This window comes from Mixophyes fleayi, chromosome 2 (genome assembly GCF_038048845.1).
Source record: "Mixophyes fleayi isolate aMixFle1 chromosome 2, aMixFle1.hap1, whole genome shotgun sequence".
NCBI classification, from domain to species: domain Eukaryota; kingdom Metazoa; phylum Chordata; class Amphibia; order Anura; family Limnodynastidae; genus Mixophyes; species Mixophyes fleayi.
In genome coordinates this window covers 304,988,409-305,011,263 of record NC_134403.1, presented here as the reverse complement: position 1 = coordinate 305,011,263, position 22,855 = coordinate 304,988,409, and the positions used below count along the sequence as shown (strand labels likewise).

Genomic DNA, 22,855 nt, shown 5'->3' with positions numbered 1-22,855 from the left:
GACTAGATTACTTTCTAGAAAAACTCACTTTTGGAAGAAAGAAATATGTATTTTGCTAACAGTTTGAATATACTAGCTAATTTAGAGTGATATATAATTCAGTCTATATATATTTTCTATTACTAATAAATATATATATATATATATATATATATATATATATATATATATATATATATATATGCAATGTATTACCAACAACCTGTAGCCACTAGTCTGTATAAAGTGTATTAAGACTGAAATTAAAGGCAATTGATCAGCAAACTTTTGAACCGGAAATGTCAGTCACCTTTTGAAGTTACGTCAATGTCAACTGTCGCCCCTTTGGGTAGTCACAATTTATTGTAGCCAGGTCAGAAATGTGTGTCTCTGTGATGGTAACTCATTATTTCTGGCATATCGCCCTGCTAGCTTTCGGATTCTGCCAGCACCATGACTTACACAGACAGATCTATCTGCAATCGACACAGGTGGATGAATAATTTGTAAGTCAGTGATATAAATTTATGCTCACCATACAAAGGACCCAGGTTACTTCCCCATTTGTCGATGCAGAAGATCAGCTGTTATGTGCGTATTGTCGCTAACCAATAACGATTGTCGAACCTCGATTTGTGTTTCCAATGCACAAAGATTTATTCGCAAAAAGTAGTATAATATATTCAAGCGAAGTGATAATAAGTACAGCCGTTACTTATCGCAGGCGCTCTGGATCCAGTGTGCAGTCATTCAATCCTGAAGTCTGGGGACAAGATGTCTGAACACTAGATGAGAAGCTGCTGCTTATATGCACACAGGAATACAGTAAAACAATGAAGTTGGTATAGCTTGCTTCTATTGGTCCAGGTTTCAGGAAGGTCCAAGGGGTTGTCAATCATTGGCTAGTTCATCCTAAAGAATCCAAAGGAGGGGGTCATCTCTCCAGGGGGTATGCTCTGCTTTTCCCGCCAAGATTCCTTAGTCTTAAGTAGTTCATAATTCCCTATCATTCATAACTTGCGTATGCACTCTGCGATTCCTTTGCAGAGTGAACTGAACAGTAGCAAAAGTTAAGAGGTTTATTATGATACCACACATGATATGATTCCTTCTACCTGTACCATATATTTCACTAATATGCATATAACTTATAATATAAAACATAAATACTACTATATTTCGACATAAATGACTATGTGTTGCAACTACCATTAATGTGTACTATTTTACAAGTGAGCGTGTTTCTGCGAATGTATGTAAAAGACTAAATAATGTTGTTGCCACGTGTTGTGGCTGCGTACGCCCTTTTACGCTGTAACGTGCCCTTTTACGCTGTAGCGTACCGTACGCATCTTTTCAGACAAAGACAACCAAGTTTGCTCGATTTTTAATTGAAATGACTTTATCCAATTTGCTGACTTCGACACAGCGTATAGTGACTACCACCGGGTGCTGAAATTCGAGTCGGTCTCACGGACTCCCGGGAGAGCTGGCAAATCTCCCACATCCCGCTAATGGCACCCCAAAATGACGCGATTTGCGGTGAATCGTGTCATTTTGGACCCACCCCCCGCGACAAAATGGCATTTTCCTCACGGTGGTAGGGCCAAAATGTTGTGTTTTGCCGCGCCCCACCCCTCCCACCCTCCAGTCACGCTCCTCTCCCGGAAAAAGCTATAAGAAAGTAGGCAAATATGTTTATAATTCTATGTAATATGTGCAGTGTTAATAAAGAACCTTTGGGTGGGAAATACTGTGTGCTTTGTTTGCATGTTTCATGTATTGTTGTGGACCTAACTGTGCTAGACATGGTTGAATTGTATTGATTTAGGTGTGGGGGGTTTTTTACGTGTGAAAGTGAAATCTTGTAGAAGCTTGACTGCTGAGGGTCCATATGTCTAGGAATGTGTACTGGTCCTAGTGTGACAGGCAGCAATTTATTCCCGCGACAGACATGTCCTTTGTGTGTCATACTGTAAGTGTCAGAGCCCTCAAGTGCAGTTATAAGGATATCTTAATACCGGTGGAGTATGGCTTCCCTTGATAAGGGATATCTTAACCTGTAATTGAGCGACACACCCATTATGTTTGTTTATTTTTTATGAGCTTCTACAAGTTAAAAGTTGGCACCAACTGAAAAACAAATTTCATAATCTAGTTGTTGCAACAATGGGACACAGCACCATCAAAGAAGGAGAAGTATATAACATGCCCAAAGGGTTACATGTGAGATTATGAGTAACAGGTATGATCCTGAATGTGCGAGGTATGTGCGGTATGTGTATTTGTGGTATAAAAGGAAAGTGTACTGAAAGAGAAGGGAATGTGTCAGTTTTAAAACTAGTATGTATAGCAGCAAACAGCCATCAGCGCTTCAGTCACAGTATATAAATTTGACTGACGTACAGACTGGTTAATAATTATATAGTTATAAGCTATGGGCGTAAGGGGTGGCCCTCAAATTACTACTCAGATAAAATTTGCTAACATGCAAAATATCTGTACTGAATTAATTATACTATTTACTCTGAATATGGATTGCCAGAAACTTTTCTTTATTAAACAAGAATCTCAGGAACCTGTTTGTGATTATTGTCAGTGAGCAATTGCTGAGATGAAACTATGCACAGATATTGAGGATATAGACACTGCCAATAACAAAAGAAAAGTCTTATCTTACAAGTGCTTTAAAAAAAATTGCAAATGTAACCGTAAAATGCTCTACAGGCTCAAAAAAACATATATATTTTGATGCTTTGCCCACCATTTAAAACATTTTCCCAGCTGCTATTTGTTTTTGTATTCTTGATTTGCCTTCTCTGTAACTTAACACAAAAAATATTTTATGCTGAACGATTTAAATAACATGTATTAATGTCCTCTTAAAATATAGGACAGAGCAAATAGTACTAGAATAGTAATGAGTGAGGCATAGTTTTATTTTCATTAACAGTAATATTATATATATACTACATACAGTGTTTACTATACATTCAAGAAAGTAATATAGTTGTATGTGTACCTTAATTACAAAGTGAGGTTTTTGGTCAAGATGATATTATTTCTGGAAATATTCTACTAATGAGAAGAAACTGTTTCTTTTGAACACATTGTAAAAGGTGTTTTTTTTCTAATGCCAAGAATGCTGAGATGCTGCCAGTACTGTTAACAAAGCTACATATACATTTTGTCAGGTTACCTTAAAATACAATGCTCGTTTTGTGTCTAATCATAAAGATTATGTGTTTTTTTTTATTCGTATATCTATATATTTTTTGGTATTTTCTTCAGACTTAGTAGTTCTGTCTTGGGTTTCAGCTCTTTTGCTGTTTATAACTGTGACCTCCTCCCCCACACCAACATTTTTATTCAGACACCAACCCTGTCACCTTTATATCTAAAGGGGTTATAACTTCTTGTAACTTCTGTGTATGTATATATATATATATATATATATATATATATATATATATATATATATAGATATACATATATATATATATATATATATACATATATATATATATATATATATATATATATATATATATATATATATATACACATGCAGAAGTTTTATATATATATATATATATATATATATATATATATATATATATATATATATATATATATAGGGCCCCCTTGACTTACCTTTCCATCGCCTTGTTCTCCAAGTCCGATCCCCTTCACTTCTATTTTCCTCGTTGAGTCTCCGTTCTGCGCTCCTCCGTGCTGTGCTCGCAGTAAATGTCAGTCGTGATGTCACAGCACGGAAGAGGGGACCACAAAACTCCAAAAACATACTGGTAGGATAATTGGCTATATAATAATACTGCCCTTAGTCTCTCTTGGTCTGTGTGTGTGTGTGTGTGTGTGTGTGTGTGTGTGTGTGTGTGTGTGTGTGTGTGTGTGTGTGTTAGGGAATTTAGACTGTAAGCTCCAATGGGGCATGGACTGATGTGAGTGAGTTCTCTGTACAGTGCTGTGGAATTACTGGCACTATATAAACAAATGGTAATGATGATGATGAAATGCAACCCCAAAGTTGCAAGGAGCCTCCACCATGTCTCTCTGCTGTGTTTGAGTGTGAGCAACAGTGTAGCAGGAAATGCACTAACGTCTTTGTGCAGCTAGAAGATGCAAAAAGTATTTTGTATTAAAAAAAACCCAAAGAAAACATAGGACAATACCTGATCTTTGCTAAATTTGAGTTGGTGTACAAATTCCAGCCTTTTTGCAGAGTGTAAATGGCTGTGCGCTTTTCCACAAAGAAAGCATCATCCTTAAAAAAGCACCCTTTATCTCATTTTAATAAACTCACTCTGCAAAACAAGGAGCATATGTATTTACTGCAACTTGCTCTGTTTACTTATAAGTAGAACGTTGATGACTTAACATGTGACAAGTTTATCTACCTCAGATTGGTAAAAACGATGACAATATTTTTCCGTGCAAAAGAAAAAGAGAAGTATTTTATTTGTGCAGGATGTTTTCCCCTATGGTGTGTATATTTATTCTGTTAAACTTAAATGATACCACTTACTTCTAGATGAATATACATATCATTGTGGACACTGATAAATATCTATGCGATGGATGGTTAAGGTCACAGATAAACTGGCTCAAGAGTTTCCTGTGAGGGGAAATAGTGTTACCGGGCTTATGCTTTTGCAAGAACACAGACATTTCCCTTACAGAGAAGGGTTTCAGAAAAACCGCGAAGCTTAGAATCTATAAATTACAATTTAATACACAATAATATAGTTTAAAATACAAGCAAACTGCATATATGAGTATAATAAAGTGACCATACATAGTAATATTGCTAACACAGTCCTGACTCCTAATGCAAACGATATGGGGGAGAATCAGAGTCCATTACAATAACATAGTAACATAGTAACATAGTAACATAGTAACATAGTAACACAGTTGATGAGGTTGAAAAAAGACACCAGTCCATCAAGTTCAACCTATTTTGGATCTCCTGTGATCCTGCACTTATATTTGAAATTAATCCAGAGTAAGCAACCGCCAATCTTTTTTAATTTTGAAAATCCCCCCAGATTCAATATTGCAATCCAATTTTTACCCTATATCCACTACTATCCTTTATTTTAAATTAACGGTCGTATCCCTGGATACACCTTTCCGCTAAAAATTTGTCTAACCCTTTCTTAAACATATCTATTGAATCTGCCATCACAACCTTCCCTGGCAATGAATTCCATATCTTGACTGCCCTTACTGTAAAGAACCCCTTCCTTTGCTGGTTGTGAAATTTCCTCTCCTCTAACCTTAGGGGATGACCACGTGTCCTGTGTATGGTCCTTGGGGTAAAAAGTTCCCATGAAAGCTCTCCGTATTGACCCCTAATGTATTAGTACATAGTAATCATATCTCCCCTTAGATGCCTCTTTTCTAAAGTAAACATGTCTAAACTGGCTAACCTTTCCTCATAACTTAATGACTCCATACCCTTTATCAATTTTGTCGCCCTTCTCTGAACCCTTTCTAGTTCCAAATTATCTTTTTTATAGAGTGGTGCCTAGAACTGTACTGCATATTCAAGATGAGGTCTTACCAACGATTTATACAGTGGCAAAATTACACTGTCTTCCCTTGCATCTATGCCCCTTTTTATGCATGCCAATACTTTGTTTGCCAGTGCAGCTGCTGCTTGACATTGAGCACTATTGCTAAGTCTACTGTCTACGAGCACTCCCAAATCCTTTTCCATTATAGATTCTCCTCAATTAATTCCATTTAATTTATAGATTGCGTTCTTGTTTTTGATCCCTGAATGCATAACCTTACATTTATCTGTGTTAAACCTCATATTCCATTTAGCCGCCCAATCCTCCAGTTTATTTAAGTCCCTCTGTAGAGAAGCTACATCTTGCTCTGATTTTATTACCTTACAGAGTTTAGTGTCATCTGCAAAAATAGAAACTTTACTCTCTAAACCATCACCAAGGTCATTAATAAATATATTAAAAATGATAATAATAATAAACAATGATAATGTCCAGCATAATATAGATAGGAGGTGTTTTACCAGTTATAAATAGACTGGCCCTTAAGATGATCCGCACAGCGCTGTGTGCACATCCACTTGTAATTATAAACACACGATAAACGGAAAAGTTGTAACTTGATAATGAGATTGATGAATCAAATTATTCCAACTTGTGTAGGAAGCCGGTAAAGTCTCAATGAAGTTCTCCCACATGGCTCAGTTCGAAATTCAAATTCATGGATCAAAGTTCAAGTTCACAGCTCAGTTAAATCAAAAATTTTAAAATAAGCTATAAATTGTTGCTTGTTTGATCTTAAATGACTAACGCTTTTTTTTTTACTTTGAACAATGAACATGTTGGGGCTGGGATCTGTGATGGCTACGCGGCTTTATGCAAATATAGCAGACAATTCAGACAAGGACAGTCTGAGCTGATTCAAGACAAATTGAGACTTTGGGCAGAAATCAAGGTGCACTCCCACTACATGGAGAATACATAGAGCCAATCAATTTCATTATAAAGTAGGATACTATAAACACACCATTTTCTTTAATTATTAGCAACCACTTCATTACATTACACAGAAACATCTAGTTTCAAAGACAGTATACCGCTGTTGACTGCAATAACAACAAATAATTACAACATATAGCTAGGAATGTTACCCTGGTATGAAAGCTAGAAAAGTGTATTTGAACACAATATAATAAAGTAATAAAGTGTCATATGCACAAGAGAGAATAGAGTCTTGACTGTTATTAATATATTCAAGTCCCACTTTCCATATAAAATGTATAAGGAAACACAAACAGCTCCACATCTCTTGTTAGCACCTTTAATAAAACAAATGAGAATTTTTCCTGTAGAAGTCAAATTGGAAATGTCAGTAAAGTAATGTGACTAGATGGCTGCAACTTCATATAATAGTTTCAGCTAGAAATTACAGTGGCGCTATATAAATAAATGGTGATGATGATGAAGGTAAGTTTTGGTTTTTTTATGGGTTTTTTTATGTTTGTTTTTTTATGGTTTTTTTTCTATATCTGATTGATAGATAGATAGATAGATCGATCTATCTATCTATCTATCTATCTATCTATCTATCTATCTATCTATCTATCTATCTATCTATCTATCTATATATATATATATATATATATATATATATATTCAGACGCTTGACCATTACACCAACAGGGACTGTAATGACATTGTATTCAAATACATATAACTTAAAATGGATTTGGTCCCCCTTTTGCAGCGGTGATTTCCACAAGATGTTGGAGTGTTTCTAATGGAATTTGTGCCCATTCCTTCTGTAGAGCATTTGTGAGGTCAGGCACTGATGTTGGATAAGAAGGCCTGGCACGGAATCTCCGTTCCAGTTCATCCCAAAGGTGTTCGATGGGGTTGAGGTCAGGGCTCTGTGCGGATCAGTCAAGTTCTTCCACACTGAACTCATCACACCATGTTTTGTGTACTGGGGCACAGTCATGTTGGAGTAGAAAAGGGCCTTCCTAAAACTGTTGCCCAAAGTTGGAAGCTTAGCATTGTCTAAAATGAATTGGTATGCTGAAGCATTAAGATTGCCCTTCACTGGAGATAAGGGGCCTAGCCCAAACCCTGAAAAATAATCTCATACCATTATCCCTCTTCCACCAAACTTCACAGTTGGCATAATGCAGTTAGGCAAGTAACGTTCTCCTGGCATCCGCCAGGCCAGACTCGCCCATCTGACTACCAAACAGAGAAGCGTGATTTGTCACTCCACAGAACACATTTTCACCACTCCAAAGACCAGTGTCAGTGTGCTTTACACATCTCCATCCGATGCTTGGAATTGGTCTTGGTGAGGCTTGCATGCAGTTGCTTGGCCATGAAAACCCATTCCATTAAGCTCCCGCCGCACAGTTTTTGTGCTTATATTAATGCCAATGGACATTCGGAACTATTCAGCTATGGAATTAGCAGAGCGTTGGCGACTTTTACGCACCATGTGCCTTTGCAGTCGTTGCCCCCTGCTCTGTGATTATATGTTGTCTTCCGCTTCGTGGAGTTGCTGTTGTTTCTGAACGCTTCCACTTTCTAATAATATGTTTCAATCAGACCCATTGCCATAGGTGTATGAAATCAAGCACCTAGCCATATATGTACATACACGCATATATACATATACATACATATATATGTATATATATATATATATATATATATATATATATATATATATATATATATATATATTCCTGTAACTGAATGAGAATGTAGACTTGAATATGACTGTAAAACTTATTTTCTGCTATTAAGTACACACACATACAATGGCTGATTTAATCTAGGGTACAATGCTATACGTTGCCAACATAAATAGACAGCAAGAGGATGCATATAGTTAAGAATTTTACAATTGCAGAAACAACAAATGCAAACCTATCATACACCTACAGACAGGGGCTGGCTAGCAGACTTTAGCCCTGGGGGCTAGCACACAACACTGGCCCATAAGTAGCGGCCCATCCATAAGAGATGGTTTTTGGAACACTATGTAATTATCAATATCAAAAGAGGCCATTTTAGTGTTGCTTTACCCAGCAATGCTTTATTATTATAGATTATATATCTTAAATAATAAGAATAAATAATGCAACAAAAAACAAACCTCATTTTATATTACATTTTATTTTATGTGTTCCTTCTCCCTACAAGACTTTTTTTTATTTTTTCTTCTCTACATACCTTTCTCATTATAATGGGTATTATCAAAATGCAAAAAGCCAGTTTGCTTTAAAAAGCTGATGGTTTTGCCAGCAAAAGGCTTATTTTTTGCCTTGCCCTATATACTAATGGGGTTATTATTTGTTTTAGGATTAACGTATAACAAATAATATGCCGGGTGGTACTGGAAGGGGGAGAAGATCTTTAAGTGTCAATGGCCCAGAGGTGGAATAAGCTCTGGGGGCCTGGTGAACTTTACACTGGGGGTTCCCTCTGATGTAATATGGTTATCATTTTATACAATACACAGGCAAAACTGTGTGCACTACTGTTAGATGCACTTAGCTCTGACTTCACAAACAGTACAGTGTGAAGAGGGACATACCTCCCAACTGTCCCTGCAGTCAGACCAAGTCCTTAGTAAGTGAGACATTCACCCAAACTCAGGAATGTCCCACCAGATTCAGGACAGTTGGCAGACTGTCCTGTTTTCTCTTACCTTTTTTTGTCACTTTCACCACTTGTGGCTGCTGGTGTCTTTAGTTGCTGCTTGTCTGGATCCTGGAATGATGGGGGCCCTATTTGGAGAATAAAATGGGTGCATGAGATTTAGAAAACTCCAACCAGCCCCACTGTTAAATCAATACCACCCCCATTTAAAAATTAGGCCTCCTTTCACCCCAAATATTAGAAAATTAATATTCACATTTGCTACATAGATCTATTTCCCTCCAACCAGCCTTGACATTAAATTAATAATATTCCAATTTAATATATAACCCTATTTCCTTCCCTCCAAACAGCCCCAGAAAAAAATTAAATTAAATTACATTTAATAAATATAACCATTTCCCATAACCATCCCCAGCATTAAATAGTTTTTATTCACAATTAATAAATTGCCCTCCTCCCCAAAATCATCCCCATGTTCAATTAATAGCCCAAAACCACCCCAGCATTAATTTAAAGGTCCCGTCACCTCAACTTAAATTAATAGGCCCCCCTTGTAAATTGAATAGCCTCACCAATAAATTAATTTGCCCCACCATCACCCGACAAATAAAATAGCACCCATTAAATAATTATATTAAAAATAATTATAATTAGCCCCCACCTGCACTCCACCATTAAATAACCTACTTCCATCACTATATTAAGACACCCTCTTTGCTCTCACACTACATTAATATTCTGTCTGCACACACGCACACTACATTAACATTCTCTCCGCACATACACACACAATATTAACATTCATCACGCACACACACACACACTACCTTAACATACTGTGCATGAATCAGTCCCTACCCTATTGGAGCTTACAGTCTAAATTCCCTAACATACACACGCACAAACCATGAGAGGCTAAGGTCAATTTAATAACAGGCAAATAACCTACTAGTATGTTTTGGAGTGTGGGAGGAAACCTCATAGATAATCTCAAAAGGGCTTTGTCGCATTTTTAACTAATCACATGAGATTGAAATTACACTTGAAAGGGCCACATTCATTCTTGATATTTGCCTTTATTAACATCACCTATACTAATCACACTATAATAGATTCTGATTTATATGTTGATACATTGTATGTATATATATATTTAGAGACTCTCTAAATCTCAATGCTAACACATAATAGTAGTTGAACAGCATGTGTTGGGTTAACATGGCACTTTCAAGAGTAACTTCGATCTCATTCAATGTAATTAGTTAAAAATGAGACAATGCCCTTTTGAGATTGATTGATACATTGGTATAATAATATGAGAGACGAGACCAGTGTTGTTAGGTTGCATTCCCATTGGGGGGCGATGCCTTGGTGACATCATTGGGCAACACACCAATCACACGATGCCCAGCTATAGCTCCGCCCCTGGTATCCTGCCGGGCTTTACAAACAGGAGAAGGAGTGAGAACAAAGGAACAGTTTGTTGTGGGACACAGAAAGACAGCAGAAGCCACAGCACACAGGGGAGACTGGCAAGTTGGAGTGTTTTCCTGCAGAGAAAGGGAAAAACAGCATTGAAGGAGTGCCCCAATACCATCAGCCACAAGGGGAAGAAGAAACCTGTACAGCTGGTCCACGTGAGAGAGCAGCAGCAGCAAAGCTCTCAGCTACCAGAAAGGAACAGGTAAGTGCTCTTTGTGTGTGCCCCAGCATAGTTCCAGGCATCCTCCCCTAGCTCCCATCCCTAGCCTCACCCCATCCCTAACCCTTAGGCCGGCCATCTCTAGTCTCATCTCCCTTAAGTTTAGCCCTAGGCCGGATCCACAGTCACTGCCCGTAGGCCGGATCCAGAGCCACTAGCCCTAGGCCGGATCCACAGCCACTAGCCCTAGGCCGGATCCACAGCCACTAGCCCTAGGCCGGATCCACAGTCATTGCCCCTTGGCCGGATCCACAGCCACTGCCCCTCGGCCAGATCACAGTCACTGCACCTCAGCCAGATTCACAGGCCACCCCTAGTCTTAGCCCATAGTGAGTGTGTCCAGGGCCGTCTTTTTCATTGGGCACGATGGACAAGTGCCTGGGGGCCCCACAGGGGCCTAATAGGAAGGGCTCTTTCTTAATTAAAATAAATAATCCTGCAAAGGAAAAAAACAACTTACCTTTTGCAGTCACGCGGTCAGGTCAGGTGGTGTTCCCCTCCTCCGCTCGCACTGAATGTCGGGCGTGACGTCATCACACCTGACATTCATTCATTGAGGAGTGCAGCACGGAGGCGCCACGATGGCAGAAGCAAGCGAAATTCAAAGAAGCTGAAAACAGAAAATAAGAAAAAAGCAGGGGGTATAATCGGAGAACAAGGCGATTGAAAGTAAGTGAAGGGGGGATTTGATTTTTTAGTTGCTGTACTTCAAAGGTGGCAGAGCAAGAGCATTTGGAAAAAAATTGACGAAGTCCTGAGTGATGAAACGCGTAGAGGTGATCGTGAGGACTCTCTGATTTCGAGCTGCTTCAGATAGAGCCGTTCGTATGTGAAAATCGAGCTGTTATATTATCTATGCCTGAATAATTTTACCATTTGGTACGTGCAATTTTATTGTTTGGAATAAAACTTTTTAACCTGGATAACACACCATGGAAGCGCCCCTTCTTTTTTGATGTTTTAGGAATATATACCGTATATACTCGTGTATAAGCCGAGTTTTTCAGCACATTTTTTGTGCTGAAAAAAGCCCCCTCGGCTTATACTGGAGTCCCACTTACCTGGTCTCCGTTTTCCAGTCTCCCCTGCTCATCTGCAGGCATCTGCAGCCTCTGTGGATCACTGTCAGCCACCATTTTATTGTAGCCCGTTTTTGTGTGTTCATTGCACATGGAACAATAAAGTTAAATGAAAAGGAGCCTGTCAGTCAAAGCTAAAGACCGGGACATTTCCATCTAGCCCCGCTGGTCAGAGACATATGTGAGTACCCTGACTTGTCCACTGCAATTATTTGCAGCAGTTTTATAAAGTCCAATATTTTCATTTTTTGGCACCTATTAATAAGTGTCTGAAGATTCTTTTGCATAACTGTGAAATCATTGAAAAGTCTAAAAACATCCCAAACTTCAAGTATAATAAGGGTTAAATCACACAAAGCAAATTGTATTGTTCTGTTAAAATGTTTCTTCCAGCAAACAAAATCAAACTTATCTTTATCTGAGCTATTATATCAAATTCTATTTAGTGTATGTGCAGCATCTTTTGCATTACTAAAGCCTAAATTACTGTACTGTTCTGAACACTTAGGAGTAACTGCTCATCAACTTCTAAAGGCGAATAAACTTAACTGGCACATGTATTTAGTATCCACAGACTGTCTCATTGATTTATATATTAATGATCTGAGTTGTCTTTAGTGAATGTTATTTATATCTGTGTTCACCTATTAGGCTTGATACCAAGTGCAGATTTAGTTTAACCATTTGTGTACAATTTATTAGGATATGGGTATATATTATGTACTTATAAAATTTTATTGATGTTTAATAACAATAAATTTTGATATATTCATTTACAACCTCACGTTTGTATTATTGGGAGCCCAGTGTTAACGATATCCAGCACTGTTTTTATTTTTGAAACTTACCAGTAGCTGCTGCATTTCCCACCCTAGGCTTATACTCGAGTCAATAAGTTTTCCCAGTTTTTTGTGGTAAAATTAAGTGCCTCGGCTTATATTCGGGTCGACTTATACTCGAGTATATACGGTATATATATGTAAAATGGAAACAGAAGGGCAAGGCGCACAATAGTGTAGTATTTAAGCAACACAGTGATACAATGCTGTGTATATAAATGTGTGTACCAAAATAGTGACAGTGTATAGGTATACTCTAACACAAATTGTCACCATAGAGAATAGTTAATTGAACCAGGAAGAATATATACACCCAAGAAAATGTCTGTGTGTCAGTGACACACAGACACACCCTGTCTGTTTGCTGTGGGGAGAAACATTTCAAAACATGTACATGTCTGGAGACTGAAGGACTCCTGAATACAGATTATCCATACAGATAAGCATTAAAGATTGTATATCTGGTACGCAGCTATACATAAGTGGGGATGGTGTGTACTGTTTACAACTTTTGAGATATATTCTCTCTGATTTCACTTGGATTTGAAGGAAGCCTGTTTGATACAGCTTAATTATATTCATAAACTTTACATGATCATACATCTGGTATGAAGCTACACATGAGTGGGGGATGGTGCACACTATTTGTCAATTTTTGAATACACACTTTCTTGGGTGTATACATAACATTACCATCGCCTGAAGCTATTGATCCTCCCTGAAATCCCAAATTGGGATTCCCAACTCCTCCCCCCATATATGCAGAGCTTGGCAGAAAGTGACATCCTGCTCTGATCAGCCTGAAGAGGATGCATTCACTGCAGAGTAGAGCTGTCCTCTGCACTCGGAGGGGGAATGGAATTGGTGACATAGTGCTTGGGGGAATATTCAGCTATTGATGTCACTGATGCGCTGCGACGTCACAGCTATTTTATTTCAGCAGCACTTCTATTGCTCCCATGTCCGCTGGCGGACAGCACAAGTTTTTAGATGCTTTGGAAGGGAAGGAGGGGGGTAGTTTTAAGCTGTATTACTGTTTTTATTTTATATTTTATTAATTTTTTGTATCAGACCCGCTGACATTACTTGTTTAATGCAGACATTTTGACTGTCGAAATTACTACTGTTGACAGTGACAATGTCTACATTTTAACCATGTAGTCAACATGGATATGTAAATATTTACCCTGTTGACATTTTGGTGTAGACAGGATAAAGGTCTGTGTGAAGATACCGGGTTTATCTGGCCCAGTGCTACCCAGTACCTTCTAGGATTCGTATGGTCACTCAGGCAAAATGCAGTTATAAAAATACAACAGTATATTTATTGTCATACAAACAACACTAGAATATTATGTACACACAGTAAATAAATGCCAGGCAGATTTACCACATCATCTGTCCCTTACCCCAATAACTTAAGGAGATATAGTCACCTGCTGTCCAGACTTCATGACCCATTGTTCCCTCTCAGCTGCATCTATAGACTCGAGTTAGAAAACAACAATTCAAAACTCCATCTTGCACCTTCCTGAATGAAATCCAAGCATCAGCACCCCTCCCCCCTGGAGTTGTTCCTTATATATCACAGGTCTAATTTCCACAGTCTTTCCCCTCCCTGGGCAAACCCCTGCGTCTATTCTACTTAACCATTGGTCAGTGCTGGACTAAAGGGGGGGGGGGGGGGGTTGGACAGGGGAGTGAAGATGAGCTGTCCTTTCAGAGAACCTCCCCTGTTAGATGGCCTGTCTTGACTAGCCTGGTGAGAACAATGGACACTAATTAGTTTTCCTACTCAGGCACATGGCAACCTGATCCCTACCCATAATCCCCCTGGCTTTACTTTAAATACAATGAATAGCAACCTTACTTCAAGTTATCAATATACAATAAACAATATACATATGTACACTGAACTACAATGTCCCCTTAGCCACATGTTATTGGACAATGCAGTTATAGTCTGGTGAGCTGGGGAAACAAAAGAAGGCTATAAAAAGTATTTGCTATAATTCACATATCACACTCGTTTTGTCACATTCCTCCCCTACTTTTTTTAGCCCTTGTTTCCCAGTGGCTCCCTAGCCCCAAGTAATCATTTCTTACAAGTCCAAAGTTTCTGGCCTGCTGTGGTTTCTCCTGGGTCTGATGGTAAGGTAGATAGCAGTACACAGTTCCTCTTTCTCCCACCAGGGTCCCATGGCTGCAGGCATATCATCCCACCCAGCTGGAGTGGGGGTTTATGCTGTCCTGTGTCATAAGATGAGTCAACAATAAAACTGGGCCACTCCGGTGCACACATCCATGGTAGGAGAGTTGTAGTCCACCATCCCTTGGGTGCCTTGTCCACCCTTAATTGCCCAACTGAAAATAGTCCCTTGGCCTGTCCTTTGTTTCTGGAGGCCATGCTCCCCTCCCCCACATATCCGAGGGAAAACTGCCAAGTGGCAGGAAAACTTTCTGGCACCTTGTCCGTTTGTTTCTGGCAAAGATCCAATCCCCCCTCCCCCAAACACTCAAGAGACAACTGCCCAGTGGCAGGCAAGCGTGGGGGCTCCATTAATTCTTTGCTTATGGGGAATCCTCTGTCCCCCTCCCAAACCACATGTGGGTGCCCCTGTAAGTATGTTGGTGTGCATCTCCCCTCCCCTGCTACCACATCCAACTGTTGCACTACTTCCCTCGCCTCTGGCGCATCGGGGTAGTGTGAATCCTCATTGGACACAGACTTGTCCTCCTGGCAGCAAAACAAAGTGGATGGTCCAGTGCAGGCCTCTGGTATTGGGTCCTGGATTCCCAGATTTGGAGCTGGAGTGCGATGCATCAAAGCTGGTGGGGCTGGTGAATCTTGCTGTACTGGTGCCCTCTCAGACACCCACTCAGTCAACATCTCCTCATCTGCCAATTCTGCATAGGGGAAGGCATAAGTGTAATTTTCCCAGGGCCCCATGGTAGTGGCCTCTGACATGACAATTCCTTTATCCTCTCCCATTAATTCTGTCCTACAGTCTGTAAACATGATTTCTGCTGAGATCATATGTTGCGCAAGTTTATGATTCTCTTCTGTCACAATTGGTTAAAGCTGTACATCACTTGCCCCGGAGAGCACACATGCGGTATCCTGCGTTACTTCATTAAACAAATTCTTTTCAGGCACAACAGGGATGGATAACTGGTCTTTTCTGTAATTCTGTTCTAACTCAGACACAGTCTCAGGTTCCAATAACACTGGCAAATTATCAGAAGATGCTACTACATGGTACTTACTTGGTAGCTCTTTTCGATCCAAGTCACCAAATGGGAGAATTTCTCCTAATCCTTTCTGAGTAGTCGGAGGTACAACATCCTCACCAAGCAGTTCTTCTCCAGTCTCCCCCAAGATAGTAGCTTGGGCAACTGTATTTAATCCACTGGGATGGACCTCCCCCTGATTAACAGACTGAGCAGCCATCTTTTTAGAGTGTGATAAAAGATATTCCAATTGGCATTTTTCAGTATTCACTCGATAACACTGATCCTGCCACATTTCAGTGTCCGTAAATCCTTGCCGCCATACCTCATCCTCTGCTTCTTCAAAACTCTGTTGCAGACATTGCATTTGTTCCCAGAGAGGTATGTGGGGACCTAAAGTGAGCATCCATTTTCTATAAACACTAAAGGCATTGATGGGATTCTCCTGATCTTTTAACAAACGTTTCAGGATATCCATGTGTGTGCTGTACAGGTAAGGTACACCCCGGATCTGGCATTCCACTATCAGCTCCTCCATACTCATTGTCTCTAGTGGATCTGTAGAATCTGCTAATGGGACAGATTCTATTAATACATTTGCAGGGGATTCATCAGGCATGTCCCTGTGCTGTAATAGTCCATTTACGTCTTGTTTGTACTGCTGATTATTGTTGTATCTGGATTCTCCCTTGGCCAGATTCTGCATAGTACAAATAACTTCATGTGTAAAATCATCCCATGCTGGTTCATCCTGAAAATTACAGGCACTTGCCTCCTCTTTCAACATTAGGAACACATCCAACAGGTTCTCCAATTTCTCCTGTAGACTGGCTCCTTCCCACATAATAATCTTTGGGCACTCCTCATCCCAATAATCCAAAATGTGCTGCATTGTGGTGGGGTGGTGCAACACATCCATATCCCCATCCTGCAGACACTCCCACAGTCCTTCATCCCAGTACACCTTTCTCCTGGTTGTACTGGACTGCTTCATCCCTTCCTTTGGGAACTTTTTCAACACTGGGCTGTGATCTGCTCTCTTGTTCCTAGAGCTCACACCCATTTTACTTCCAGGGATCACCTCACTGTGATTTCCTCTCTTTGAGACACGGTTCCATCTTCCGCTCTCCTCTGGCGGGGTGCGCTTCCCCTTATCAAATCGGCACTTAGGCGGCATCTTCCCTCGCCTAAAGCCCACAGCGCTTTTCGTGACACTTTCTACCTTAAAGCCTTTAGGAGTAAGTTCAGGATAATGTGGTAACTGGTTTCTAGTGCTAACTGCTTTGCAGAGCCCTGGAATGTATCACGATACAGTTCCCCTGCAGCTCTACCCAGAGAAGACCTGGGACTGAGTGACCCCACTGCTTGCCACCAAAATGTGAAGATACCGGGTTTATCTGGCCCAGTGCTACCCAGTACCTTCTAGGATTCGTATGGTCACTCAGGCAAAATGCAGTTATAAAAATACAACAGTATATTTATTGTCATACAAACAACACTAGAATATTATGTACACACAGTAAATAAATGCCAGGCAGATTTACCACATCATCTGTCCCTTACCCCAATAACTTAAGGAGATATAGTCACCTGCTGTCCAGACTTCATGACCCATTGTTCCCTCTCAGCTGCATCTATAGACTCGAGTTAGAAAACAACAATTCAAAACTCCATCTTGCACCTTCCTGAATGAAATCCAAGCATCAGCACCCCTCCCCCCTGGAGTTGTTCCTTATATATCACAGGTCTAATTTCCACAGTCTTTCCCCTCCCTGGGCAAACCCCTGCGTCTATTCTACTTAACCATTGGTCAGTGCTGGACTAAAGGGGGGGGGGGTTGGACAGGGGAGTGAAGATGAGCTGTCCTTTCAGAGAACCTCCCCTGTTAGATGGCCTGTCTTGACTAGCCTGGTGAGAACAATGGACACTAATTAGTTTTCCTACTCAGGCACATGGCAACCTGATCCCTACCCATAATCCCCCTGGCTTTACTTTAAATACAATGAATAGCAACCTTACTTCAAGTTATCAATATACAATAAACAATATACATATGTACACTGAACTACAATGTCCCCTTAGCCACATGTTATTGGACAATGCAGTTATAGTCTGGTGAGCTGGGGAAACAAAAGAAGGCTATAAAAAGTATTTGCTATAATTCACATATCACACTCGTTTTGTCACAGTCTGCATATCCACAACCGGAAAAATGACTACCACCGGAGTCATTAACAGCCTCAGTAGTACCTTACCGAAAGAAACCAGATATGCATATATGAGGATAATATCTTACCCTGTATTAAAGGTCTGGATAGAGAGGAAAAAAGATACTCATGCTGTACATGTGGTTTTACAGGGCATGTTTGGTCCTCATGCTGTGCTGCCCAAGCAGTTTCAGCTGTTAAGGCTTGTATCTCAAGATGTCATGGATTCAAATAAAAGAACTAAACACCTCTAGATTAGTCACAATGAAGTTCTTTATTAAAATAAAACCTCCAGTATTGAGTAGTCTGTCATGATAAGTAGAATAGAAAAAAGTCCAGTTTAGGAAAGTTCATATAACAAGGTTTGCTTCTCCGCTAACACTTGCAGCTGTGAGGTGAAAAGCTGCTAGTGTTGTGCATTCCACAGTGGAACGCACCATTTTTCAGACTGATGTGCTGTAATCACTAACGCGTTTCAGCCAGCTTTCGGCCTTTCTCAGGGAGTGGGTGTAACGCGTTGGGTTAACAGCTCATAAATCTGAAGCACGGTGTGTTTTTCTGTCTATTCTGATGGTTTCATCAGATGGTATTTTCATTCTAAAAGTCAAAATGCAGTTTTCACTGAAAGTATGAGTAAAAAGAAGTTAACACTACCTCTGCATTGTATAGACTTTGCCATATTGGACCTGATTCAAGTCCGAAAACACAACTTTAAAGTTGCATTTAAAAAAAGAGCATCCAAACGCATAGCAAGATACGCTTCTATTTGAATCTGGGTGGCTCTGCCTACACAGTACTTGCCATACATAAACACAGAGAATAGACTGCAGTATACGCACATACGTATGTACAATACAAGGTCACATCAGAACACATAAAACTTTTTTGATCATAAAATAGAATAACAACTGTTAACAGTATAATTATTTGTATAAATATTACATTTCAAATATATATTTTTTACATCAATTACATAAATAAAAATGCTTTCAATGCGTACAGTACTTATACAATGCTTTTATATAGTCTACATTAGTTGCATACAGTTGTTCTGTGATAGCTAGTGGCGCGCATATGTGTAACTTCTAAAGCAAAGACTATGCAGTGTAGTGAGTACAAATGATATGGCTGAAACCAAAAACACTTACAGGAAACCCAGGACATGAATCGACCGTATTTGCATCTGAACGCCCTTACTGTACATGGCCTACGTTAGTCCATCTCTTCCCTTTCCCGTTCCACCTCTCAAGTTGTAGCCAGTTGTAAGTATCATTTGCTTTCAGACACGAATTGCATGCAATTGCTCTCAGTGGTGTAAGGCCTGTTTCTGGGCATATGCGAAATGTGGTACGCATATCGCGTATGTTTCTGGGCATACAAGATGCGGTACGCAAACAGACTTGCATATTTTATTTACCTATTTTTTGCTGTAATACATCTTTTTTTCAATATGAGCTATTGCTCTCTATTGTACAATGTGGCTTAGACAACGGTTTCAGCAATAGCAACAATTACACATGTTGGCTGTGACAGATATTGCATCAATGGAAATAAACATATGCTTATATTTTGAATAATACACTTGCTGACAAAGCCAATGTGTTTGATTTTATCACCAGTGAGTCAACACTGAGTCAAAAGAAATGATACTTACTTACCTGTTTAGATTTAGTAGAGGATGTAAAATGTACTATGCAATATCCTTTGTGTTCTGTTAACAAAGATGCATATTAATCAAAGGGACTAACAAACCTTACTCCACCCAGCAATGCAGTGTGTGTTATAAAACCTTTACAAGTATTTTCTCTGTTATAGATTTTACGTGATATTTGACGGCTGATTAAACTGAAAATGGTGCACTTCTCTTATCTGACATGTCTGCTTATTCTGTGGTTTTCTCTTCGACTAGTATGTAAAGTAACAATGACTCCTCAAGGTGAGCGGATAGCTTTTATTTTATTGTGATACATAATTTTGTAAAATAATTTAAGTCAAAATAATTAGTATTTGGATGTCATAGTACAAGATAAAAAACACTGAGGGCCTGATTCATTAAGGAGTGTAACTGGCGTCTCTTTTGTGTATAATGCGCACAATTACTATGCTCTTGCCCAGAACCGGACCATAGGCCACAGATCTCAGCAGCGTTCAATTCAGCTTTGAGCACAAAGGACACTTACAACACCCTACGATTTCAGGAAAGGAACGGGGTGGGGAAGGGGCGCACTCAATGTACTGAATGGGCATGCCAAGCTCTAGGCATGACTAAGGTACTTGCCAAATCAAATATTATGGAAACCCCTGCGCACAAAACCAAATGCAGCCTCTTTATCCTTTAAGCACAAACCCCCTTTTTGTGCTTCAAGTTTAAGCAATATATATAATGGAAAAGGACAAAGTTGGCGCTATTGATATCATCTAATAAGAACAACAAGTAAATATAAAAGTCCCGAATGAACAGTTCAATAAAAAGTCAATAAAAGTCAATAAAAGTCAATGAAAGTAAATCTTGATGATGGTTTTCACCTTAGATCAAATCTTCTTGATTCCCACATCCATCCGTTGATCATAAAAAGAAGGAAACATCCAAAGAATATATCTTAGAATGATTTCTATCAGACATCCAAGTGGTTAAACTCGTTATGATCTCTCTATTCACCGGTGAAATCTAACATGTACCATGCAGCACCCCGTGATAAATATTTGATGTCTTTTCAAATATGCACTTACACAGAGAGATGGATGGCTGGATCCAATGGATAGTTTCTCCCCCTTTACTGAAGTCAGTATTTACTCCGATATAGAAAAAAGGGGAAGTTCCTCATGTGTAAAATCATTGATACATTTATTTAAACAATGGGCACACGTCCCGATAAAACATGAAAACAAATAACATGTAACACACGACCATCAGGTGAAGGTGGACTCTTACCCCCACTCAGAAAATAACAGGCACGTAAGGAGATGTTAATGTCCGAATCCGGACCGCCGGCTTGATCACTCACGGATCCCGCTGTTGCTGGGTGGAAGGGAGTTCCCCTGCACGTACTTCTGACGTCGCCTACTCCTTGCCAACGCGTTTCGAATATTAAATCTTTATCAAGGCATAGTAGGCGAACATTTTCCCGATCTTAAATAGTGTCCTCTTAATTGACTTCCTATATAATAGCCGTTATTTCACATAGCATAACCCAATCAAATAGTGATAGGAGAATCTACTGAACAGATCTTATTTACATCAAAAATAAAACAAATAAAATAAATTACAATAATTTCACATTTTGATCTAACAAGCATAACTCTATGTCATAAAGCTTCAGACTCCTTTATATGCCATTTCTCAAGTATAATATTGATCACTCAAAAGATAACAATATAAATATCAAACATTGAAACATAATATAAATCACATCCTTAGAACTCTGCATATCTTTTTTAATTTTTTAATTTAATTTGCTTAACCCTTTCCTTCTTCATTCTTCTAAAAACCATTTCACTTCAAAGTCCTTATTAAGACCTTTCGGGGTTAAGGTCCCCATGGATAAAATCATTTTCATTTCACATTTAGCCAATTCTATTTTTGAATCTTTTTTTCTCCAATCACCCATAATTTTTTTGATTCCACAAAAGAATGTTATGGCATTTACATTACATCCATGTACTTCTTTGAAGTAGGCAGACAGGGAGTGTTGCTCAAATCCCTTCCTGATGTTTCTTACATGCTCTCCCCATCTCTCTTTTAACTTTCTCCCCATTCTCCCTATATATTGGATCCCGCAGGTGCATTCCACTAGATACACACATTTCTTAGTATTGCAAGTTATCATTTTCTCAATTCTGTGTACATATCCGTTTGAATGGGATTGGACTTCCATAGTTTTGGCAGAGTGACATTTGATATTCCTGCAAACCAAACAGGTTCCACATCTAAAAAAACCTTTCACGTTCTTTACAATTTCAGCTGGTTTGGTAGTAACACTTCTGACCAGCATATTCTTCAAACAAGGGGCTCTCCTATAAATAAAATGGGGTTTTTCCTTTATATGTTCTTTCAAATCCACATCACCCCGTAATATAGACCAATGTCTGTTAATAATTTTCTCTACCTTTCTGTAATGGGTATTATACTGTGTTATAAAAGGTACCATTGTATGAAATCCCTTATCCTCCATTTTTTCATCTGGTCTTTTACTCAATTCTCTATCTCTATGGATAAGGAGATTATCTCTCTCCATACATTGGACTTGCTCAATAGTGGTGTCCAACATATCTCCTTTATATTCCTTTTCCAAAAATTGACACTTTAAAGCTTGTGCCTGTGTTTTGAAAACTCCCAACTCAGTGCAATTGCGAATTGGAATCCGTGGGTTTATTATAATTTTTAGTCAACAATTGTCCTTCCTGGATATAGATATTAAGATCCAGGAAGTTCACCTCTTTTTTACTTATTTCAAAGGTCAATTTGATATTAAGGGAATTTTCATTCAGCTTTTGGCAGAAGTCTACAAGGGAGGCCTCTCCACCCTTCCAGACAAATAAAATATCGTCAATAAAACGATGCCAGGAAACCAGATTCGCCACCAGATGGGGGTCATTCCAAATGTGGGTTTCTTCCCACCACCCCATA

General features: G+C 39.2%; 1 protein-coding gene across 4 annotated transcripts in view; it reads left to right on the top strand.

Annotated features, from left to right (window-relative positions):
* Positions 1 to 22,855, top strand: part of LOC142139147 (granulocyte-macrophage colony-stimulating factor receptor subunit alpha-like) — a 122,217-nt gene that overhangs the window by 20,089 nt on the left and 79,273 nt on the right. For 3 of the 4 annotated variants that reach the window (XM_075196501.1, XM_075196502.1, XM_075196503.1), the window contains one exon: positions 20,044 to 20,164. In XM_075196501.1, coding sequence (XP_075052602.1) covers positions 20,080 to 20,164 — 85 coding nt within the window. In that variant the 5' untranslated portion in view covers positions 20,044 to 20,079. Of the gene's footprint in view, positions 1 to 2,127; positions 2,246 to 20,043; positions 20,165 to 22,855 lie in introns of those variants that run through there. The other variant, XM_075196500.1, reaches the window with a different exon arrangement.